The 15,934-nt window shown below is 56.2% G+C and overlaps 1 protein-coding gene across 1 annotated transcript; it reads left to right on the forward strand.

Annotated features, from left to right (window-relative positions):
- The first annotated feature begins 9,481 nt into the window (after window positions 1-9,481).
- On the forward strand, window positions 9,482-15,665 carry LOC113998334 (glutamine synthetase). Its single transcript, XM_039383717.1, has 7 exons — window positions 9,482-9,489; window positions 9,642-9,817; window positions 10,363-10,524; window positions 12,162-12,308; window positions 13,168-13,295; window positions 14,149-14,348; window positions 14,902-15,665. The coding sequence occupies exons 2-7, from the start codon at window positions 9,652-9,654 to the stop codon at window positions 15,221-15,223; spliced, it is 1,125 nt and encodes a 374-aa protein (XP_039239651.1). The 5' UTR covers window positions 9,482-9,489; window positions 9,642-9,651; the 3' UTR covers window positions 15,224-15,665.
- The last annotated feature ends 269 nt before the right edge of the window (window positions 15,666-15,934 follow it).

The raw sequence follows: 15,934 nt of genomic DNA on the forward strand, positions 1-15,934 counted from the left end.
TGGGCGAGGGACCAAGGGCAGGGTCCCCATCCAGGCCTCCCCTTCCCCACTGGCCTCGCTGTTGAAGGTGAAGCTTTGGCTGTGCTGCTTCTCTCCTTTCCCTCTGGTCCCTGCTGCTGTTCCAGGGCCAGCACTTGGCCATGGGCAGGACTTTCTGTTGCCCACCTGGCAAGTGCTGGAAAGAAAACTGGTGCAGAGCAAAGGTTCTCCTGGAGCCAGGGAGTGCCTGTCCCTCCTGCCTCTGCCGTGCCCCTGCTCCCATGGCAGTGGGTGTCACCCGTGGGCAGTGACCCCCCCTGTGTCAGGGGCTGCTTTAATATCACCAGGAATTCTCCTTGCCTTTGCAGCATGGGAAACCAGGAATGATTCCCCTGAAGGTGCAACGAGGTGGATGGATCCTCAGGCAGAAGGAGGCTGAAGTCTTTGAGGATGTCAGGATGTCCCTGGCTCTGGGGGAGGAGGCTGCCCTGGGTGCTGTGGGGAGGAGATGGGGCCCTTCCCTGCTCATCTAGAGCTGCTCCTGGGGCAGCATCACTGTTGTTCTCCCAGGGGACTGTTGTCCCCTGAAGCCCCCCATGTGCCATCAGCCAAAGCAGGAGATGGAGCAGCTGGAGGAGGCTCATCAAAGGGACTGTGAGTGCAGGAAGGGGGGTCAGGTCTGGCTAAAAGGGGCAGAGATCACCCCCAGGGGTTTGCCCAGAGCTGAAACAGGCTCTCTGTCCCACAGGACTTTCCTTGGTGACTGTTGCTGCTCTGACTTGCCCTGTGGCACCTGAGCCGTGAGCCCAGAGGGCAGCAGAGCCCCTGCCTTCAGTGGCACCTCGGGCACGGGGAAGGGACACCTGTAATTAGACTGAGCACTGCTGGTCTCAGACCTCTTTGTGCTCATTACCAAGGGGTAATTAGTGACTTTGCAGCCTTGTGAGGCCAGAGGGTGGAAGAGGGGGTTGATTTAAGGTGTGAGGAGAGCCTTGCCCTGGCTGTGGGAAGCAGCACAACAGCCCGGGAGGTGCCAGGTGAGAGGGGCAGCAGAGACAGACCTGTTCCTTGCAAGGGGAATTTTGCTGGCAGGCTTTGGGAAGCTGAAGAGAAAGGTGGTGGAGTGAAGTTTTACCCCATCCTGGGGAGTGAAACAGGGGAAGGGGTCGGGGCTGCACAGAGGGATGGGGGTGGCACAGGGCGATGGGTGGGCTAAGGACGGCTGTGCCACCTGCTCCAGCTGGCACAGGGAGGCTCCCAGGGACCAGCTCTGGATGTGTTGGGGTATCTCCAGCCATTTTGGGGTGTTGGAGCCTTGCTGGCCGGGCTGGAGACTCAGATTTGGGGGTGCTGTGCATGGCTGTGCCCGCTCTGGCCTCGGGGCTCTCCTGCCTCGTGCTGCCAGTTTGGCATTTTGGGTTTGGCTGCTGCTTGGATAAGGAAGGGTAAATCCAGAGGCACTATAATGTCCCTGGTCATGCTGGGGACAGGTGACAATGGGGGGCTGAATCACCAGCTCACCCCAGACTGGTGCTGGGAGAGAGATCCCCAAGGTTTGGGCAATGACAGAACCTGCGTCTGGGTCTTGGTAGATTCCGGAGGGGGATCATGTTGGAGGCTTGGGATGAGCCCAGATGGGGTGATAAATAACTCTGGGGTGGTTGTTGCTGTTGCAGAAGAGCAAACCTGCATCAGCCTAATCTCTGGGAGGGGGATGAGAGCCAGTGTGGATGGGGATGTTCTGCTGGGGAGAAAAAATGAATTCCTTTTGAACCGATCTACTGGTAAAAGGGGTTAAACAAGGCCAAAATGAAGTGCTTAGTGAGTGTTTCCCCCCCAGACATGAGAGTTTCTCGGACTCTGGGTTTGGGTTAAATTCACACTAAAACCCCATTAGGGGAGGTTTCTGGTTTTACCTGTGTGGGATCTGCATTGAGTTACAGACTGAAGTTCAAACCCCACTACCCAGAGCACTCAGGTGCACCCAGCTGCTTTGCTCTGTGTTAACCTGCCAGATTTTACCTTTCCTTGGTGCTAAAGGCTGCAATGAGCTGGCAGCAAGGTGGTTTTGTTCAAAGAACAAAGCTTTCCCCCCCCCCAAATATCTACCCACTACCGTATCTGCACTAGGGGCCTCAGACACAACACAGCACCTATCAGACAGCCTTGCTCTGTGTATCCAAGGCCAAACCCTGCTGCAAAAATTGCCTTTAAAGTGCTTAATTAATTCCCCCTCGCCCCTTTAAAGGCCTAGCTCCTGAAAGCATGTGATGGCAAGGAGGTGGCAGAGAAAAGCACTGGTTTTGGGTAAGCACTGACATAACAAAACCACCAACAAAGAGCCTCCTACTCTTCTCCTTGGAAAAACCCCCTCATGACTGGGACACACAACTGTGACACCGGTTTGAACACCCCACTGGCAGCAGGGAGGGAAGTGAAAAAGGCTTTGCATTTGTGTAAAGGCTGCAAAAGAGGGGTTGTCAGGCGGGATCCAGGCTGGGAAACCAGCTGGGTGAGGAGGTTGTGGTGACCATCCCCCTTGCCCGGGTGATGATAGTTCTGTTGTGATAATTCTATTTATGATAAAAGGTAGCTAATCTTTTTGGTGGTTTGCTGCTTGTTTAGCACTTTGTTGCTATGGGAGTTTTGATGCACATTTTTTTATGTTTAGTTTTGCTGACATAAATGCTGTTGGTCAAAAATCCCTGGGTTTGCATCCCTGGAGGCTTGGGGGAGGGATGTCACAGGGCAGCAATAATGGAAGGAACGATCATTAAGATTGGAAAAGACCTTTAAGTCCATCAAGTCCAGCTGTCAACCCAGTATCACCACTGTGTTCACCATTAAACCACAGTGCTACATCCACATGGTTTCTGAACAGTCCCAGGGATGGTGACTCCACCACTTCCCTGGGCGGTCTGTTCTAATGCTTTACAACCCCTTCCATGGAAAAATTTTTCCTAATATCCAATCTAAACATCACCTCTCCTCCTGTCACTTGTCCTTTCCCTGAAGCAAAGAGCTGGGAGGTGGCTGAGCCCTGATGGGCTCCCAGCTGGGGAGCTCCAACTCTCTCCCTAAGGAGATGAGAAGGAAGTTTCCCCCTGGAGGATTGGTTTTGGCAGAGATCACAGGGGAATTTATCCTTGGTGGCCAAGAAACCCTGGGGTGCCCTGGCCCCACCACCTGCCCCTTCATGAGCTGGGGAAACCCTGGTTTGTGGCTCCCCAGGCAGCCTTTCCTTCCCAGCTCTGGGCTGTGGGTGACCCAGGGAAGGCTCAGGTGAGATCCAGCCCAGCTGTTCATCCATCTAACAGGTTTTGTGTTCCTACTCGTGCCTGTGCTGCTTTTCCTGCCCTAGCAATCTGCAAATTGTAGCTGCTTGGCCAGAGAACAAGCCCCTTTCACTTTGGCTTCCTGGGCTTGTGCCACTGCCCTGTGCTCCCTCTTTCCCCCCAGTTTCTTTTCCTACAGCCTGAAGTGACTTCTAGAGGTTTAAAAAGTAAATTCAAATGAAAGCCTGGCAGGGGAAAACTGCTTGGGGTTTTTACCTGGGGTTTATTCTGTCTGGGAGGTTGCTCAGGGGCTGCATGAGGGTGCTCAGGGCAGCCCGTGCCCTGTGCCCCTGCCCTGAGCCCTTTCTGCTGCCCGTGGGGAGCAGAGACAAATGCACACACGTCCCTGAACCTGGAAATAACCTCCAAAATGTTGCTTAGCCTGAGGAAACGGAGGCTCAAGGGAGACCTTATTGCACTCTACAGCTGCCAGACAGGAGGTTGTGGCGAGGGGGGGTCGAGCTCTGCTCCCAGGGAACAAGTCACAGGACAAGAGGAAACGGCCTCCAGCTGTGCCAGGGGAGGGTCAGGTTGGACATCAGGAAGAATTTCTGCACAGAAAGGGTGGTCTGGCATTGGAAGGGGCTGCCCAGGGGGGTGGGGGTGTCCAAGGAAGGACTGGACATGGCACACAGTGCTCTGGGCTGGGGGACAAGGTGGGGATTTGGCACAGGGTGGGCTCGATGACCTTGGAGGTCTTTTCTAATCTCAGTGATTCTGGGAAAATAATTTGTAAGAGTTTTCTGCAAACAGACCCTAATGCACTGTCTGTGCTGTGAGCAAGCTTGGGCCTGTACTGGCAGCTCCCACCAGCCCCATGGGGCTGGAGGGGAGTCACTGGCCCCTCCACAGGGTTTCTGTGACCTCAAGCAAGTTCCCCGTGCCTCCAGGTCGGTGGGTGTTGCAGGGTGTTGTCTCCCCATCGCTGAGGGGACACCCAGCATCCCACAGTGGTCACCCAGCAGAGGTGTGAGCGTGGGAGGGGGGGTATCCTCCCAGACCAGCTGAGCCAGGAGCTGCCAAACCCAGCCTGGGTGGCACATGGAGGAAGGGGCAAAGCTCCAGCACCTTGGCACTGAGCTGCTCCAGGGTGAGGGCTTTATCCCTGGCTGTGAGGGTGGAGAGGCAGCTACACTCACCCCAGGCCAAATACCCCCTTGTGTGTGTGTGTGAAGGCTGAGGGACAGCAGGGACCTGCTTGAATCCCTCCTCACTTTGTTCAGAGCAGGGTTTGAAGCCTCACTAACCCTGTGCCGTGGGCTTTCCCTGCCTGCACTGGGCTGACACTGCTGGATCTGGAGCCACAAGTGGGTTGAAGCCTTCCCAGAGGGATAGAGGAGGAAAATCACAGTTTGGGGTCTCATGGGCTTCCCTCATGGAGCAGTGAGCAGTGAGTGCACTGGATGGGCTCTCCCACCACGGGGGAAATGGGTGGGATGAATCTGAGTGGGAGGATCCCACCTGTACAGGAGGGGCACAGGTTGGTGCCAGGTGCTTTGGTGGGCACCAAAGTGCTGTTTGAGCTGGGACTGTGGCACGTTCAGCTAGGACATAAAGAATTATGTGTATGTATATATGTGTGTATGGACAGCAAAAGGTATGGCAGCACTGCCTGAGTGAAGGGAAGGTGGTTTGGGTGCAAACATCCCACATCAGGAGATTTGCCGTTGCTTAAATGTGTTGCAGCTGTAAAGGGAAACTGTCAGTTCAGCTGTTTTGTGGGAAAAAGTGTAAAAGTGAGTGTGTGTTGGGACGGGGGAGTGCCAGCACAGCCCCCTGAACACGGTGCTGGGTGGTCTCTGCTAAACCCTTCAGTGTGGATCTGGCCCACCTTGGCCACCTCCTGCCACATCCCAGCACCCTGCACATCCCAGGCAGTTCCTGCAGGCCTGGGCTGGGCCGCCCACCCCCCAGCCTTTCCCACGGCATCCCCCTCATTTCCTCGGCTAAAAAAAGCTGTTTCTTCCAGCGCAGAGCACGCAGGAAAATCCCCACCTGCTCTGCCCCCAGCCCCTCTAATCCCTTTATGGTGTTTGTGCCGCTCCTGCTCTTTGCCTTCCCTCTAATCTCCCCACCCAGCTGTTTGGCAGGACACAAACCACCGTGGGCTGTTGGGATCAAACCCAGGGAGAGGGAATGTTCCCACATGGGGCTCCCTGGCCCAGGGCTCTGGGAGGTGCTTTGGGGGTTTAACAACCAGGGACAACCTCCCTCGGTCCTGGCAGCATCCTGAATCCTGGAGGATAATTCAGAGTGAAAACCAAAGTCTCCAGCCAATATCCCTGCTTTTCAGTGTGCCCAGGGATGATCCCTCTTGGACAAGGGTGGGGAGGGATCTGACAGCCCTCTGCCCCGCTGTAGCACCAGCTTGTAGCTGGGGTGAAGGTGTTAAAAGTCACCCCAGGAGGTAAATTAGTCCATGTTTTACCCCTCCGTGGTAAAACTTGTTGTGTGACTGAAGATTTTAAATCTGGAAAATTTGCTGTTAGAGCAAATAATCTTTGGTGTATCTTGGCAAGGCTGGAAAACTCTTGGGCTGATAACGCCTCAAAGTCAGAGAGATAAAAGCTCTGTTATTGATCTATTATAAGTAATGCATTATATTAAAAGTATTTAGGCCTTGGCCAGGTCTCCCCAAGAGGGTTCTCCAGGCATTGCTGCCTGCAGATTGATGGCCACCACTCCAAAAAAATAAGTGCTGGGAAAGTTGCTGCCCTCCTGCACGGCCTGCAGCTGCTGGGTGATCCCTGTGGATACTGGGATGGTGTCCCAGCTGCCACAGTGGAAGTGATGGTTGGCCTGGGCTGTAGCAGCAAAGCAGAATGAGCTTCTTCCTTCTGTCCTTTATCTCCAGAAACCCCTCTGTGCTGTGCCACAGCTCTGAAAGGGCTTCAGCAAAGTCCTCTGGAGATTTAATCTGTGAGCTTTTCCTTCCACAAGGACACCTCTGCTCCCTTCCTGCCCTCAGCTCCGACCTTGGGCCAGTCACTGATTCCCTGAGCCGGGAGCCTCGTGGTGGTTAATATTTGCTGTACCTGGGGCAGAGGGAACCTTCTGATTGCGAGGAGCGTGGGCTTGTTTGGGGGTAAAATGTTGTCCAAGAGGCTCGAGGATTTAGGTGTGAATTGTGTTTGGCATTGCCAGTGTAACAGAGTTTCTGCTACAGAAACGGCTGGAATTAGACTGAGGTGAGGTAAGACTTGATCCCAAGAAAAACTGACTAAGCAGGTGCCCACCACTGTGTGGCAGAAACACTTTTTCCTGCTTACTAAAACCCTTTTTGGTAGGAAATAATTTTGTACGTTTGGCAAACTGCCTCGGGTGTGGTGTTTGGGCAGGGGTGGGACCAAGGCACTTGGAGACATGGGTTAGTGGTGGCCTTCCCAGTGCCAGGGAATGGTTGGACTTGATCTCAGAGGTCTTTTCCAGCCTAAATGGTTCAGTGATTCCACAGCTGTGCATCCACAGGCTGCTGTCAGCCCTGCTGCCCCAAACAGCCACAAACACACAGTGTTTATCCTCCCGGGGCCGGGTGGGCTTTGACCAGGTGAGGGATTATTGGTGTTTGTTCTGCCTTCCCTGTTTGGGTGCTTTGGTGCTCCGTGATTGCAGCCATCCACAGAGGAGCTCTGCTCCCTAATCCAGGTTACTGGTGAGCATTACCACTGCCTGGATTTCATTTTTCCATTGTTCTGAGCCCACTCAAGCTGTGGGGTGTTATTGCACAGGAGGGCACATCCGGAGCTTTCTCTGGGAATAAAATGAGGCTGTCCCATACCTTTTCTCAGGGAGGTGTGGGGATTTGGCACATGGACACACCGTTGCTGGTCCTGCTGTCTGCTGTGAAGGATGCAGCACATCAGGCTCTGCGAGGTGTCTCACCTCTCCCCGGGATGGGTTTGAGATGCTTCCCAAAGGATGCAGATCCATCTCTGTGCTTCCTGATTGCATGAAAGCTCAGCATCAGACCCTGCTGAGGCCAGTCCCGTGGGCTGCAGGTCCCCAGGCAGGACAGAAATGGGAACAGGGAGCCCAGGACCCGGCTGGTCCCTCCACCCCCGCGCCGGCTCAGGCACGTGTTGCAGCGGCTCCGGGAAACACTGCTGCACACCCAGGGGTACATTTCCTCCTGCCCTGGGACGATTTCCAAACAGGAATGAGGAAATGCTGAGCTTTGCAAGCACACTGGTGGATGTGTCCCTAAAATACCCCGTGGAGGGAGGTGGCTGCTTTCGAGCTGCACCCCAGTTTCAGCTGCAGGAGGCCCTGCATGTCACCCGGGCAGCACCGAGGGCACGGGTGACACAGAGGAGACCCCTGCTGCTCCCGGGGACCTCGGGCACATCCCTGGATGCCAACCTCCTTCCCAGGAGCTCTGCTTGGGGCCGTGCCCGTGGGCAGTGGGGTGGGTGACGTCTGGCCTGCCCGCAGCCCTCTGTCACTGATGTCACTGCCCGGGCACCAAAATTGCTAATTAAGTTCTGCTTCTCTGGCTGCCAATCTCATTTCCTGGTTCTTGTGCAATCCCAAATGCTTTCAGGTTTCTTCCCGGTTCTTTATCTGCCTGCGGGACCAAAACACCTTCAGAAGAAAAACAGAGCTGGGGTTTTGGGTCAGTGCCCGGGGAGGAGACGTCCTGGGGGGGGCAATCAACCGTAAAGGGTTTTTTTTTAGCTGCTCTGGTGCAGATGTTTCACTGTCTTGCAGAAAAACATTCCTGAGGGTGATTCACACTCAAGCACGAGTCTGCCTTAAGGACCGGCGGAATTAGCAAAAACCCAACTGCTTTGGAGCCCAGTCATCCTTTAAAGCCTTTTCTCCTTTTGTAACATCGAAAAACTGCTTAAAAAACAAGGGTGGAAAGCCACGAAAAACTACTTAAAAACCGAGGCTGGAGAGTCGCGGTGCCCTCACCCCTCTGGGTTTGCTGGGGGGTTGTTGGAAATCCTGCTCTCCTTCTAGAAAAAAAATACCCGAGTATTTGAGATAACGCCCGGAGGCGCCGGCACGGGCTGTTTGTGTCTGTGCCGGTTGCGCGCTGGCACCTTTGGGGTCTGATTGCCCTGACACGTGGGAGCCTCTAACGCAGGATCTATGGAAAACTGGGAAGGCAGCAGCGCGTTTAATTCATTCTAATTGGATCTGCGTTCGGCTCAGTAGCTGGAAATTGCTGCTATATTGAAATAATCGACTCAAATTCACACACCTGTTGGCTGGGGATTTTTAGCTGACTGTAAATCACATCAGGGCCACTGCGAAGCGGGGATGGTTTGGGGGTTTAAAGGTACTTTACTACGCTCTGGTGCTTAAAAATTGTACTTAAGCTCAACGGTTTATAGCTGAGAAGGGCTAAAGTGGGAGATTTCAGTGTTTTCCCAGTAGTTCTCCCTGGAGCCCTCAGCCTTTCCTTCCTTTGAAGGAAAGCCCGGGGGGCAAACACAGCCCTGCAGCCACGGGGGCTGAAACCGGGTGGGCAGGAGTTGTCCCTGGGGTGTCCAGGGCAGGATGGGGGGAGAGGCAGTGGTAGGGCTGCCAGGCATCTCTCTGCCCCTGTCCCCAGGGATTTGGCTACTCCTATCCCCAGGGATTTGGCTACTCCTATCCCCAGGGATTTGGCTGCCCTTGTCCTTGGGGATCTGGCTGGTCCTGGTATCTCCAGGACCACCCAGGCACCCGGCTCCATTCCCAGGCATCCCACCTGCACAGGGCATGGTCCCAGAGAGGCTTTTGGGGTGCTGGAGGGAGCAGCTTCCCCAACTCTCACCCCACAGCACCGTAGCAGGGCTGGGGGGAAAAATACCTGCCCGCGTGTAAGGAGGCGACCCTATATAAACAAAGCGCCAGGGGACACAGGCAGTGAGAGGGCAGGAGGTGGAAAACAGGATTTTCAGTGATTAATACTCGTTATTTTAAAATAAATACTAAGTTATTTAGCCAATAACTCGCAGTTTTTTGAAATAAAGCGATGTTTTAGCCGTATGATAACCGTTGCTTTCAATAAGTCACATTTCAGTTTGAGAAAGAAAACAATGCTAAACGCGTTTAGAGGGTGTCCCTGGGCGTGGGGGCCGGGGCCCGGCGCTGCCGCCCCGGGGGAGGAGCCGCCTCCGCCCCCGCCCCGACCGCGGGCGCGTATAAAGTGCGGGCCGAGCAGGAGCGGGCAGCGCTGGGGCCGGTGAGCGCCGGGGCCGCGGGTTCGAGTCCCGCGGGGGGGGACGACACTCGGCTTGGAGTTGGGGGGAGAGGGGCTGGGGTGGCTTATTTTGGGGTAGGAGGTTGGTTTGCGAAGGAAGTGGGCCGGGAGTGATGTGGCTGTCACCCTCGCAGGGCCGTCGCCATGTCGGTGTCACACAGCTCCAGGCTGAACAAGCTGGTGCGGGAGCAGTACATGAGGCTGCCCCAGGATGGGAAGGTGCAGGTCACCTACGTCTGGATCGACGGCAGCGGCGAGGGCGTGCGCTGCAAGAGCAGGACCCTCGACAAGGAGCCCAAAAGCATCGAAGGTAACGCCGCTGCTTATCCCTCTGGGTGATGGGTGGCATCCTAGTGGGCCCTGAGCATCGCCTGGGAAGAGTTCTGCGGTGCTTTGGGCAGGGGGAGTTGGCACTTGCTCTCCCTGGTTGCGTGGCACGGGTGATACCTGTCGCAGTTGTCTCGTGGGGTTACAGCAAGTGGCAGGGTAAACACCCAACCTGCGTCGCTGCGGTTTCCTTAATCCGTTAATGAAGGGGAGGAGGAGTTCCTCGCCCCTTCCCACCAGGCAAACAGGCACGGGGACGTGTCGGCATCTGGATGGGGTTTGGCAGAGGGAGGTGAAGGGGTTAGGACTGATCCTGCCTATGCTTGATGGTGCTGGGGGAAAAGAACACACTGGTGCTCAGGGAGCTCCGGGGATGTGCAAGGAAACCTTTGTGGCCGTCACCCCGTGGCACTCGGTGCCCTTTGGGTGCTCCATCCTGGGTCTGAGCCACCAGCACTCGGCTCAATCCACATGTGATGTACCTCTTCCCAACCCTGCTCCTCCCTCTATCCCCCTTCTGCCTCTCAGACGTCCCCGAGTGGAATTTCGACGGCTCCAGCACGGCACAGGCAGAGGGCTCCAACAGCGACATGTTCCTCGTGCCCGTCTGCATGTTCAGGGACCCTTTTTGCCTGGACCCCAACAAGCTGGTGCTCTGTGAAGTGCTCAAGTACAACAGGAAACCCGCAGGTGAGCACCTCCAGCGTGCACCCCCCCGGCTCCCGAGGGTCACCCCTTTATTATTTAGGGTGCCATATCCCCAAGGGGCCACTTGCCATGGACCACTGGCCCTGGGGCACCGAGCACTTGGCCCCGGGCTCTGAAATCCAAGGGCTGGTGGCGGCGGTTGTTTGCAGGAACTTGTTTCGGTGGCGTGGGGTGAGGAGGAGAGCAGCGAGACGTGGAGCTCAAGGCCAAAGGCGTCGCCCGGGTTTTGAGCTGAGCACACCCAGCCCGGGGTGGGGGTTATTTACCGCGGGGGAGCGGGAGCTGGGTTTTTACGTGCCGGGTTCGCGGTTGCTCTCCTCGTTGGTGGGAGGCTGCGGAAAGGAGGAAGAATGTGCCGGGCTGGCTCGGGGTGACCTTTTGCAAGCAGCCCCCGAGCGCCGGCTCTGGGCTTATCACCGCGAGCAGGAGCCTGCAGTGCCGAGTCCGTCCCGTGCCTCTGATAAAGCCCCAGACACAGGAAGGGGAGCCGGTTTGCAGGACACTCTGAGGGGCTCCCAGGGGGGTTGTTTGCCAGCAAATAACCGGTTTTTTGCCAGTCCAGCAGGGCTGCGGCCCCGCTCAGCGTGAGGGGGAGGGTGATGCACACATCTGCCGGGAGGGGGGATCGTGCGGGCGGCGATGGCGAAAGACGGGGCTGGTTCCTCCTCAAACAGCCAGTCGGCCACGGGGGAAGCGTCTCGGTCGAGATTCCTGCCCGGCAGCTCCTCTGCAGGAGCAATTTGTAAAGCCCTGGAGTCGAAGCTGGGGCAGAGAGCTCAGCCCAGAGCCCCACAGACGAGAGGGGCGCACCCTCCGGGCTTTCCCAGAATGGGTTTCTGTGGATATTAAGGGCTGTGTGGGCCCGGGACCTTTCCCCCTCCTCCCGTCAGTGGAAGGGAGATGCCCCTGCTTCCCTCCAGCCCTACACTCCGGACATGTGTTGTAGCTGCTCTGGGGCTTTTCTTGCAAGTTAAGGCAGAATGTGCACCCTGGAGGCTGCCTGCCCACGTGACAGAAGTTTTTCAGCCTTCTTTTCCTCCTCTGTCTCCGTCCAAGCTCTCATTCCACTGTCCTGGCACGTTGTCTCATGTCAGGATGGTTCCTTGATATCTGTGTTTTCCTGGCAAAGCCCCAGTTGCCCTGAGCACCTCGAAGGGATGAGGCAGGGCCAGCCAGCTTGGATGCCAACCAAAGCCATGGAGCTGGAAAAGATAAGGATAATTAAGATGAAGTTGGTAGGAGGAGGATGGGGGTGAGTTAGTGATGGAAGATATACAGTCCCTGTTCCCAAGTCTGCTGGATGCCTGTAACACAGGGCTGGGATATGGCTCCTGGTCTGAGAGAGAATAAGAGGAGAGCATAAGAGGAGGAGGAGGATGTTCATGGAGCATTGACAGTGGTTTGGGGAATAGGCTAATTAAACCCTCTTGGCCTGTGGCCTGATGCTCTGGTGATGGACTAACTGTGAGGAGGAAACCAGTGAGCAGGAAGGAGGTTTCCTTGAGGCTTCTGTGGGAAGCACTTGGCAGTGGTGGACCCTCCATCTCTGAGTGGGGTGGAGCAGAGTGTGGGGGACACCTGCTCACAGCTGGGTCTAACCTGGACCTCTCTGCTCCCAGAGACCAACCTGAGACACACGTGCAAGAAAGTCATGGACTTGGTGAAGGACAGCCACCCCTGGTTTGGGATGGAGCAGGAGTACACGCTGCTGGGAATCAACGGCCACCCCTACGGCTGGCCCGACAACGGCTTCCCCGGCCCGCAGGGTGAGTGCCCCCTCCCTGCCCCAGCCCAAATGCTCCCTCAGCTCCCACCCTGCTGCTCGGGGGCGCTGCCACTGGTAGGCATCAGACCCTGGACCTTGTGTGCTGCTTTCCCATTGCAGCTGACCCGGGGCAGGATCTGGGATGGGGTTGGGAGCTGGGAGAGCACCTGGTGCCCCGTGGCTCACGTGAGCTCACCGGCCAGACCCGGGTTGCACAAACAGCTCAGCTGCACGACTTGTTTGGCAAGGGCTGGAGAACTGGGCTGGAAAAGCCTCCTCCCCGTGGCTGTTGGGGAAAGGGCTTGGCCTGGCACAGCAGCAAGCCAGCTCCTCAGATGCCTCCTGGCAGAGGGAAGGGGGTTTTCTCAACCTGGCTTTTGTTTGGACCGGTTGCTACCAACATCCCCCTTCCCCCAGGGGCGAGATCTTCTCCTGACCTGCTTGAATGAGAAGGAGCCATATATCAAACCCTGGCAAGCTGAATTTTCTAGCCATGAACAATGCTGGCTGTTGTCAGAACAATCTCAGACGCCTGATGTGCTCAGAGGGTCAGTGAGGTGCCTCAGGGCAGACTAAACCCAGCTTTCCTTATCTCCTGGCCACATCCCTTATCTCCTGGCCACCTCTAGGTTGATGCATTACAAGTCTTGTTTAACTGCCCAGATAAGGCTGAGGTTGCTCTGATGAACTGCTCAGCTGCTGCTCCTGGGGTTGGGGTCCATGTCCCCATGCAACAGCATTTTAATTCCCATAAATCCTCTGCCCATGGCAGCAAGTACCCAGGAGTGTGGGATTATGCTGCAGTGGTGTTGTTGCTCCCAAGAGCCTTGCTTGGGTGGTGATTCCTTGCTCCTTTCCAGGCCCCTACTACTGTGGGGTTGGAGCAGATAAGGTGTATGGGCGCGATATCGTGGAGTCCCACTACAAGGCATGTCTGTACGCGGGGGTGAAGATCTGTGGCACCAATGCAGAGGTGATGCCCTCCCAGGTACGTGTGGGTGGCCCCATGCAGCCCATTTCCCACGATGGATACAAGTTATCATGAGGCTGGAACAACCCAGCAACTTCCAGCTCCTCTGGGACACTGAGTCCAGTGACTCCCTGCGTGGGTTTTGCCTAGATGGGAGCAGTAGCACTGCCAGGATGAAAATGTACGTTTGATTTTCTCCTAACTCACCCTGAGCTCCTTGCAGAGCTGGTGTAGAGAAGGGAGTCCCTAATTGCCTTAGGCAGGTGGCCAGACTGACCGACTGTGAGTTGGCTCCTGCTGCTGATGTGGCGGAGATAAGGGGGGGCTTGTCTGCAGTGGAGCTGAGGCAGGACTTTTAACCACCCTGCTGTTTGCCCTGACTTCTTCAGGGTCCTTCTTGGCTGCTTTCTGCATCCTGGGCTTGGGCTCTGGCCGTGCCAGCAGCTGTAAATCTATCACCCTCTGCTTAATCACCGCGGGTGGTGCAACCCCGGCTCCAGCCGGGCAGGGAGCAGCCCTGGGAAGGACTAACAGGCTCCTCGTTAGTCCTCTGCCCTGTTTGCAGTCTGGGCTGGGGGTCCTGCACACCAGCAGCTCCAGCACCAGCCTCAGTCAGGCGTGGTGCTTATTTACCTCTGATTTAATTAAAAACCCCTCTGATTTGCTCTGTATAGTCACGAGTAGTTTATTCCCTTTTTTTTTTTTTGCTTGCCAAAGCTGTTCTGTTGCTTAATTCAGTGTTCCCCATCCTTGTTGCTGATTCTCAAGGGGTAACAATCAACCATAGCCTAGGCTGGCAGCCCTCACTGGGGGTGGTGGCAGGGACACCGACCTGCCCATCCTTACCCGTGCATCTGCTCTCCCCTTCCAGTGGGAATTCCAGGTGGGCCCGTGTGAAGGCATTGAGATGGGGGATCACCTGTGGATGGCTCGGTTCATCCTCCACCGTGTCTGTGAGGACTTTGGGGTTGTGGCTACGCTGGACCCCAAACCGATGACCGGCAACTGGAACGGTGCCGGGTGTCACACCAACTACAGCACCGAGGAGATGCGGAGAGAAGGGGGTCTCAAGTGAGTCCTGAGGGGTCCCCTGGGATGTACCTGGGAGGTTGGGGTGTCCTTGGCCATGTGGAAATGTGCGTCTCCCTACCTGGGTGGCTGCACCTGGGTTGGAGCTGTCCCAGCTCATTATTTTAAAAGCAGCTGGTGGTATGAGAGTGTCCCCTGGGCTGTTCTTGTCCCTGCACAGGAGGAGGGGGTGACAGCCTTCCTGACCATAGGAACACCCCCCAAAGGGCAGGTATCAGTCTCTTCTCCCAGGAACCAGCAGCAGGACAAGAGGGCACAGCCTGGAGCTGCCCCAGGGCAGGTTTAGGTTGGCCATTGGGCAGAAGTTGTTTGCAGAGAGAGGGATCAGCCCTTGGAATGGGCTGCCCAGGGAGGGGGTGGAGTCCCCGTCCCTGGAGGGGTTTGAGCAGAGCCTGGATGTGGCATCAGTGCCATGGTCTGGGTGACAAGGTGGGGTTGGGTCACAGGTTGGACTCCATGATCTCAGAGGTGTTTTCCAACCTGTTTGATTCTGTGAAATGGCCCAACTGACCCCCCCCCCCCTCCTGCCCCACAGACACATCGAAGCCGCCATCGAGAAGCTGAGCAAGCGGCACGACTACCACATCTGCGTGTACGACCCGCGGGGCGGCAGGGACAACTCCCGGCGGCTCACGGGCCACCACGAGACCTCCAACATCTTCGAGTTCTCCGCCGGCGTGGCCAACCGCGGCGCCAGCATCCGCATCCCGCGCCAGGTGGGCCAGGATGGCTGCGGGTACTTTGAGGACCGGCGGCCGGCGGCCAACTGCGACCCCTACGCGGTCACCGAGGCCATCATGAGGACGACGGTGCTCAACGAGACCGGGGTGGAGACCAAGGACTACGCTGAGCACTGAGGCCGCGGGGTGGGTGGAGGTGTCGGTGTCTACAGTAGCTTCTCACGTGGGATTTGTGCCTGTGTGGTGTCCTCGGCTGCAAGCTCAGACTCTTTAGGAACCTCGCTTCTGGTCCTGTGAAATGTCACCTTAGAAATACATATATATTTTATAGTAACAGGGAGGGGGCCCAACCTATTTTCTCAACCACTTTTTTTTTTTTTCTGGTTCCTGGTTTTAGGTCGTGAGGTTTGTTTTGATTTTTTTTTTTTTTTTTTTTTAAACTTGGAGTGACTTTTTTTGCCCGATGGACTTTACACTGTGATGTACATAGATCCCTACGTGGACGCTGCAGCTGCTGCTGTTTGAGCCTGGGGAGGGTGGCTGCTTTTTTTTCCCGTATCTCTGTTGCAAGGAAATGATAATAAATAATTTTCCTAGCTGGGTGGCAGCTGGGTTATGCTGCGGTGGGTGCGTTTTTCTGTAGCCCCTGGAGCTCCATGGAGGTTTTAATTTGGGTGATGCCGGTGGATCACAGTCACAGAGCAGCCTGCACTGGCCCTGGGCAGGGGCTGGAGATGCTGCAGGATCCGTGGGACAGGTGTCTGGAGCTGCCTTGCTTCGTTTTCTGGTGGCCCAAAGGCCATCTCCTTCCATCGTGATCCCGAAAGGCAAACAGAGCGATGTGGGCTGAGCAAACAGTGGCTGGGGCAGCAGCTGGCGGGTGTTTAC

The sequence above is a fragment of the Pipra filicauda genome, unplaced genomic scaffold, assembly GCF_003945595.2.
Source record: "Pipra filicauda isolate LSUMZ 115617 unplaced genomic scaffold, ASM394559v2 scaffold321_size1097455_pilon, whole genome shotgun sequence".
Taxonomy (NCBI): domain Eukaryota; kingdom Metazoa; phylum Chordata; class Aves; order Passeriformes; family Pipridae; genus Pipra; species Pipra filicauda.